Below are 8,508 nucleotides of genomic sequence, written 5' to 3' on the forward strand. Positions count from 1 at the left end.
ACATTTTCAGTATTCTTACACAGTCGCCTCGCTACATTGCGCCCCCACTCTATTGCGTTTTTTCCTAAATTAATTAATTAATAATAATTCATTAATAATAGTTTTTAAAAAATTATATTTAAGCAAATTGTATTTACTCTTGGCCTAAATTCAGCATTTTCAAGCAAAAAAATGCCTAAATGAAATAACTAAATGAACTAAGTTAAAAATACAAGGCAGGAGAAGCATTCTAATTGCCAATGTAGTATGCTACATTGGCCACTAGCTGTAACTGTTTGGTGAGACAAGCACCAGACGTGATTGCCAGAACAGGCGTTTATTTCAGGTTTAAATTATCTCACAACAGGCAGTATAGAAATAAATAATCATAATAATAACACGGACTACTGTTGGGGCCATGGCACACGACGAGCTAAAACTCAACTCTGGACCTCCGACATCACTTGCTGTCCGCCCACCAAGGTCCCCTAAGGAACGCATTTACTGTAACACACATGAGCAGGAGTTTTATTAATGCCTTAAATTGGTTATTTACTCTTATTACGTCTACTATGTTGGGCAGTACGAGTGTCAAGCCATTTAAAGCCAGTACATTGATGAGACAATAGCCACCGCAGGAAGTATGCTGTCCAGACAAAAACAACAGGGAACTGCTAACCTGTGAGACTGTTTTCTTATTTGTGTCTAATATGTCTTATTTTCTCGGATTGTATCTACTATATTGGCTAATAGAAATGTAAAGGTGACTATAGGGGTGTTATTTCATGTCTAGAGGGCTCTATTAATGTTCAGAACAGTATTTAGAAGATAGCTTCAAAAACTTCACTTATCGCGGTCGCGCCTGGAACCAGTTAACCGCAATAAACAAGGGACAACTGTAAGTGTAACGCACCCTTGACCCTTTCATTCACTCAATGAATTCAGTTTTATAAATGACATCCTTGACTTATCTGATGGTGATGGTGCGTTATTGGGGATTTTGAAATGTGAATCAACACGGGTGCCATTTGCCTGAAGGTTCTGCAAAAAGTCAAACAGAAATCAAAGCTAAACAAAGTTTCCAGTCGTTTTCTGTGGGCTACCAAGTGTAGACCTTGAAAAGAGTCGGTGCTAATGATCCTCTACTGCTCTCTTTGCATGCGCAGGTCAAACCCAAAGACAACTCGGTCTGCACGGGCGCGCTGCTCTTCCTGTACACCGGAGATTTCTACCTTAATATCAAGTTTCAAGACGACAGCGCTGGACGAGAGCTGCCCTTGGCTTGGTTCACTCTGCCCAGCGTCCACATCAGAACACTGGACACTCTTCTACAGGCTGCAGCCTGAAGGGGCTTAGTTTACTGTTAATCATGTAAATGTCTTTTTAACAATAGTAGCTAGGCAACTAACCTGCCGAGCTACATTTAGTCCATAGCGCGGATGCCCACGATAAGCATGTAAGTTATTTCCGTCCCTACTGAAATACAGATAATATGACTCATTATGTGACATTTAAATGTTGTAAATAAAAATTAAAAAAAAAAAAAAAAAATCATCACCAACAGTCTTCTGTTGTCATCGGCTTTTGTGTCGTGCAGGTGTACCTAATGTTGTGTCTGGACAGTGTATGATCTCTTCACTTGGCAGGAGTAGGATGGGATAGTGCACAAGCTCCCCAAGGTGTTACATCTTGTTGCAGCAGCAAAGAGGCACACGGAGGGGATTTGGACACACCGTTCTTTCACATGTAAGTGTGGAAATGTGAGCATTACCGAGCATTTGCACCCTTTTCCAGCATTATTGAGTCATTGTGGGTACATTTTAATGCACTGGGAAGTTGACGGATTCCATGATGCCGTCCTTGATGTTTCTATTTTACAGAAACATTGCTGGAGAAGATGGCGTTATGAAGAAAAACACGAGAAAATGAACTGCAGCATAGAAAATGGATGGTAATCCATTCACTTCATGTCTACATGATGCCCGTGTGGGTCCCCTTTATCAAGACACAGAAGGCCAAAAAGCCTTTTCAATAGGGTGTCACAAGACGAGGCGAGAGTTTTGAGATATTACAATCTACTCATTTAATTTCTACTACGCTACACTCTTGTGCACTCTGTGTATGCTAGCAAAGTGTCAAAGTGAAAGTTCTGCTTGAAATGTACCTTTTCACAAAAAGCTGCTTTTCTTCCTTTTCCAGTTGGGAACTGATATTTTCCTGAAACTTACCTTTGTTCTACTGCTGATTACTAAGGAACGGAAAAAGGTAGAAACAAACTTTTTTTTTCTGATGAAAGACGACAGTCTAATTGTTCTTTTGATAGGTTCTACATTTATATCACCTTAGAACACAATATTCTGTGTCGTCTAAAATGGCCGGTACGCTTTTAAAAAAGACAGCAACAGGAAGTTACACACTTATGCTTAGGGGGTTTGGCGGGTTGAAAAAAATTGGCATCCACACATATCGGATTTGTAAACAGTTGCATCACTGGGTGAAAACAATGTAATGCACAAGGCACACCTTCGTGTGGCGCTGTAAGCAGGCATGCAGACGGAACCACGTGACACACCAAACCGTAGAAGAAGATAGAACGCATGTGCATAAGTCGGTCGTCGTGCTTTCCAAGGCTCATCTAGACGTATGAGAAGCAGAATTACTTCTGCGAGTCATTTTGGAGTCTAAGACAACAAAATATGAGGAGACTGTCGACTGGGGTGAGTCATGTCAGTCGAAATATTCAGATACAGCATTGTGTTGGCTTGCCGTCAAAGCTCGTTTCTGGTCACGTGACCGCAACGGGTTGCTGACGCCATGTCTACACGGAAACAACAAGCCAGGGTTTTCAGATTTTCTCTGTTTTAAAAAAAACAAACAAAAAACACCGTTTCAGGGCACCCAGAACGCTGTTTGCGTGTGGATGAAAGGCTGAAACAATAACATACGTTGTCCCTATACCTCCTATATTTTGTCTTTAATCTTTAAATGAATTTTCCTCCCCATATTTTTTTGTTGCTAGGCAGAATTTATTTGTCCCCAAAGTTCAACTGGTTATGCCTCACACTGCAGAGAAAGGACAAGGAGAGTTGACAGCAACAGGAAGTCACACACGTTTGCTTTGATTACGTTTTTCGTTTCATTGTTTTTTTAATTCATTTGTTTTGCTAGGTAGCATGCCCTGCAGGATAAGGGCAGGGAAAGTTGGCAGGAGCAGGAAGTGACACACTAACAGAAACGTCTTTGGTATTATATACCTGTAAACATGTATTTCTCAGAAAAGCTCATTTACGTAGTAAAAAAAAAGCAGCTTTTTTCACCACATGGCTCTCTGTCCGATCAGGTGAGCGCTGCATCGCTTAGTTCTCATGCGGAAAATTCCCCCCTTTTGCATCTTTTCCTCTGTGGTGTGATTGGCAGAAGTAGAAAAGGCGCTCTTTGGTTGCACTAGTAATAGGAGGAGCGTGTTAAAAAGAGCTGTTGGAGAGCAAATGTCTTTTACTTAATAGCAATGACATCCCGGAGCTCTACTGAACACGCTGCAGCGCGCCTCCACATGAAAACATTCATGCAAATGAACGTGCATAGGAGGGCCGGAGTCCAATTAAACCCCGCTTTTTCTTTTCTGTGCTTTTCTAGTTCTAAGTCACGTCCATTCATGAAGTCTCACCTTGCACCTTGATATGTAAATGATGCCACACAGCGCTTGGATTATTGAGTGTGAGAGCTGAGGAGTCCCCATCCACTGCTTATCCTCTGCATATTGACTGTCCATATGTGCGTGGAATGATGTATGCTATATACTCTGTGTGCTTGCATAATGCCTCTCGGCGTGCGCTACAACAACGCAAATATCGGAAAAATGTGTCTTATCTTGTGGGGGGGCAAAGTTCCATACATAGATCCTGTAATGATAACTGGCCGTCGCCATGACGACTGTACAAACTCCATCCGCTAATGAGGGCCGTGAGATGCAACCTTCTCGGAGAAAGCTAGCACTTGTAAAAAAAATAAAATAAATAAAAAATCACCTCATATGCTGTAAAACGCTAAGACACTCTCCAAATGTCTTTTTTTTCCCCTCTCATTACACAGGAAGAATGTTTAGTTCCAGTTTTTTTACCATAGGAAGGAACAGAAATGGGATTAGTCTGTTCCAGGGTCAAACAGCATGCTTATTACCTGTACATGTAAAGCTTTAGTGACATTTTTCTTCATAGGAAGTAATAGGAATGGAATTAAGTCTGTTCCTGCATCAAATTGTTTTATTATTGTAGCACCTTTCTTGACTACATGCGATGTTGTAAGTAACGTTCCGCACTGGAAGTCATAGAAATTGAATTAGTCCATGATTAACCTGATATGTCATGTTTTAAGTACGGTAACATTTTACAATTTTAGCAGCCAAACAAGCGTAAAAAAGTTAAGTGCTGTTAGAGTGTTCCCTCGTTTATTGCGGGGGATAGGTTCCCAAAATGGCCCGCAATAAGTGAAATCCGCAACATAGCCAGCTATATTTTTTTTACAATTCTATGTGTTCTAAGGCTGTAAAGCCCCTCACCATACACTTCTCAGAGAGGTATGAACATTTGATCACGTTTCTCTCTTGTTGAAACACACTCAATGCTCAAATGTCTTTGAATTTTAATGATCAAGCTACTCGGTTGGACACAAGAAATGATGAAGCGACTCGGGCCTATTGAGAGAAACAAACAAAACCAAACCTAGAAAATTAGGTTCTGGAAAATGTTATATTAGGTGAATAAAGCTGAAAGGGGGGGAGCTGTCATTTTATGAGAATAAAATTGAAAATAGAAAAAACATTTTTCAAGTTTAACATGAGAAGCATTTTTTTGTAAAATGATGTTGGGGGAAAAGTTATAACGTTCCTAAATTAAAGTGGACATGGGAATAAAGTGATATTAGGAGAAAGAAAGACATTTGAAATATTTGTTCATTTTTTTTTAAAAAATGGAAAAAAGCGGTAATTTTAACAAGAATAAAGTCACAGTTGTAATCCTCTGGGGGGGGGAAAGTCATAATATGATGGGGAAAGAAGCTATTTTGGATGCACGATGTTGAAATATTAAAGAAAAAAAGATGTTTTCGTATGATATGAGAAACAAACAGCAACAAGATTAGATTGGGGAGATAGTAGTCGGCGTCCTTCTGTCTCGAGAGACAACGGTAGCACCTCGAGGCAGGACACAAGCACGGGCAGGTTTTATGGAGACCATGTGCTGCCCGTTCAACATGGCCCCCCTCTCGGCCTTGCCAGCTGGGTACGCGGAGCGTTACAATTTGGAGCTGGTTTTGGCTGCAGGAGCAAGGTGGGTCAAGTTTCCTTTGCCCCAGGGACACGACGACAGTGACTGGGTGGAGACAGAGACAGAGACAGAGTCCATTGGGGAGAAACATTATAATACCACGGGAAGAAAGTCATGATATTAGCAGACAAAAAAGTACACTGAAGTTGAGATATTTGGGGAAAAAAAAGCTCACTATGGCGTGACATCATGCATGATGACCGTGTTGTGTGACTTTTGCGTCCAATTTTGGTCATGTTCCTCATTTGGAGGTCCCACCGTGTTTTACAGAGTGGATACTTTGTGTTCCTCTGCAGAAGAGCAATTGTTCTGGGCATGCCCAGCAGGGAGGAGGCCCTGGGTAAGACCTAGGACACGCTGGAGGGATTATGCTTCACAGCTGGCCTGGGAACATCCTGGTGTCCTCCCAGTGGAACTGGAAGAGGTGGCTGGAGACGGGGAAGTCTGGACTTCCCTACTGAGACTGCCGGATAAGAGGAAGAAAATGGAATTGAATTTTTTTTGTGTGTGTTTGATTTTTTTTTTTTTTTTTATGTAAAAATGTATTTCTAATTATTTAATTAGTAGAAAATAATTGCAGGACTTCATACAAAAAAGTGCAATTAGTAGAAATGTTACATATTATTGGTTTTTATTAAAGATAAAATGTTTCTGCTGATTTAAAAATGGTTTTTTTTAGGTTTGTGGATGACGTGAAGATGCACTGACATCACTTGATTGCCTCACAACATGTACTGACAATATTTGTAGCAATTTAGTAGGATTTCAGGCAAAAATGTCACTTTTATTTAACAGCAAACTGACATGCTTTTGTTTTAAAATGTATTTTTGAGAGCAACTGTTACAAAAATAATTTTTATGGAAGTATTTGGTAAGATTTCATACCAAAAAAGCTCACCCTATTAAGCAGAAAAGTATTTTTGTGTGTGTCTTGAACTTAAATCTATTTTTGTTTAGGAATGTTGCCCCGTCCCACATGAATCCTGACAATATTTGTGAAGATTGAGCGAGATTTGACGTGACCCAGTAAATCAGGTTAGATCGCACCACAAATAACTCCTCGTGTGTGATAAATGGAGACAATCATATACTGTAACTTCATTCCAAGCCATCGCCATGGAGACGAGGCTAAGCGCTTGCCATAATTAAACTTTTTCTTCCTCCTGCGAAGCATCTCTCCACAAATGCATTAGGAGTTCTGTGGGTGGTCTGCACTTGCCTGGACATGAAATGTTGAGTTTAATTTGGGTTGAACGCACTTGGTTGGAGAGGGGGGGACTGGTCGATTTTAATTTTTTATTTATTTTACATGTAAAGTAACACATGTCATACCAGTTTTTAATATGGCTTTATGATGTCGTAAACTGATCTGTATTTTTATTGCTTTAATGTTGATCAAAAGCGTGTTAGAAATGTGATGATGGTGTCTTTGTTGATTCTGTAGGGGTCGTCATTTGTCATGTTGCAACGGATTCCGACACACACTCATGTACAGGTACAGTTTGTCGCATTACTTTCACAATGGATGCATGTGCACACTCTTTGGGTGGTGGTGTTATAGCCAAGAACCAATCAGAACACACAGTTTGGCACAATATCATGAGATTTCATTCAGGAACTGCTTAGAAAATTGGTCCTATTTAAAGATAATAATGCACAGTTTTGAGTGATATTGTCATAGAGGTGTGCATTTATAGTATGTTAATTATTATGGTTATGCTTGTAATTCGGCATCATACTGAGAGCTGTTTACAATATTACAATACACCAGTGGTGGGCGGTGCATTTGGTACCTTCAGTGGGGCAGACTGTGGGGGCCACTAATGTTAGAGAAGCAAAAAAGATAACACAATAAATGTTGCCGTACTCAGCCATTCATTCACCCTAACTGGGTTTCAATCCCAAGTACCCTGTGCCATCCAACTGTTTACCTTTTTACTTAACCCTATACCTCCAAAGACGATACGTCTGACTTTCATACCTCCTAGTTACTTTGAGCATTGGTAACTCCCACCAGTGATCAACGGTGCGTAACAAGCGTAAATGGAACGGCTCGATGATAAAAGGCTCAGACAACTCAGAATCTTTACTCTACGACAAAATCTGGACCAGCTAAGAGTCAATATTTCTCCAATAACATGACAAAAAACATAAAACTTTTAAATAAAATACATCTACTCACCACAAATGTCCATTTTTCCTCCCCAGTCAGCTATTGTGAGCGTAACTTTGCATGTCCAACGGTTTTGTTCTGATCAACCAATCAGAAAACGGAAAAATGCTGACGTTAATGTAAGCCCGTGCTAAAAGACCCTGAGAGACGAATCTGAAATCTGACACAGCCCTATTTGATAATAGTGTTTAAGTGATATGGGCCAGCACTCCTAATTCTGAAGGCCCTTGACAGATTACATTGACATAGCAACAAATAGAAGCTGAAATCGGTGCACTTACACTACTGGAAGCAGTGCAGCCAAGAGACATGCTCGGAAATGAAGAAATAAATGAGGACAATCACGCGGAACAAATACAACTTCAGTTGTAAATGTAAATCAGTGCTTCTGATAGCGGTTAGGCCAGCAGCGATGGCTTTGCTGGCTCCAGTACACAGTTTATGAAGTTGTTATAGTATAACAATGCGCAGATTTGAGGAACACCATCAAAAAGATGTTCATTTACAATATCTCAAGTATGGTGGTCAGGGGTGCTGCTAGGAATTCTGGGCCCCATGAAAAAAAACGACCTTTTCCACTCCCAGACATTATTTTATGAGGCACTGGCAGCAGAGTTTCACTCTGCTATTCCGCAACTGCCGACTGACACTCAACACGCTGCAGCTTGAAGCAAGGTGAAGGTAGTAGTGGACCAAACCATTTCATGTAGCTAGTGGGGGGTGGGGGGTGGGGTGCTCATTCGATATAGAAGGTTACCTTTGGTCAATGTGGATGCAAAATGATTTACCTATTTACTGGGGCCCTGCTAGTCATGGGCCCTTGGAATCGACCTAACTTCTCCCCCCTTTACGGCACCACTGATGGTGGTTGTGCTTGTAATTCTGCATACTGAGAGCTGCTCCTTATAATTAATTCTATTTAGCTACACAAGAGTGCCAAAATATGAGAAAACGGCAAGGGAGCTTGTGCAGGCGCGTGTGTGTGTTCGCGCGCGCGCGCATGGATGCAAAGTGGAAAGCATCAGGCTTGTT

The 8,508-nt window shown here is 40.9% G+C and overlaps 1 protein-coding gene across 5 annotated transcripts in view; it reads left to right on the plus strand.

Moving 5' to 3' along the window:
* Nucleotides 1-3,683, plus strand: part of trappc9 (trafficking protein particle complex subunit 9) — a 131,322-nt gene extending 127,639 nt beyond the window's left edge. The window contains exons 24-25 of one of the 5 annotated variants that reach the window (XR_008567105.1): nucleotides 1,146-1,725; nucleotides 1,860-3,680. Coding sequence is in view for 4 of the 5 variants with exons in the window: in XM_054762972.1 (XP_054618947.1) it covers nucleotides 1,146-1,325 (180 nt within the window). In the remaining variant the exon portion in view is untranslated. Of the gene's footprint in view, nucleotides 1-1,145 lie in introns of all 5 variants that reach the window. The other 4 variants (XM_054762972.1, XM_054762971.1, XM_054762974.1 and 1 more) reach the window with 4 other exon arrangements.
* Nucleotides 3,684-8,508: the final 4,825 nt, after the last annotated feature.

Source organism: Dunckerocampus dactyliophorus, chromosome 20 (assembly GCF_027744805.1).
Source record: "Dunckerocampus dactyliophorus isolate RoL2022-P2 chromosome 20, RoL_Ddac_1.1, whole genome shotgun sequence".
NCBI classification, from domain to species: domain Eukaryota; kingdom Metazoa; phylum Chordata; class Actinopteri; order Syngnathiformes; family Syngnathidae; genus Dunckerocampus; species Dunckerocampus dactyliophorus.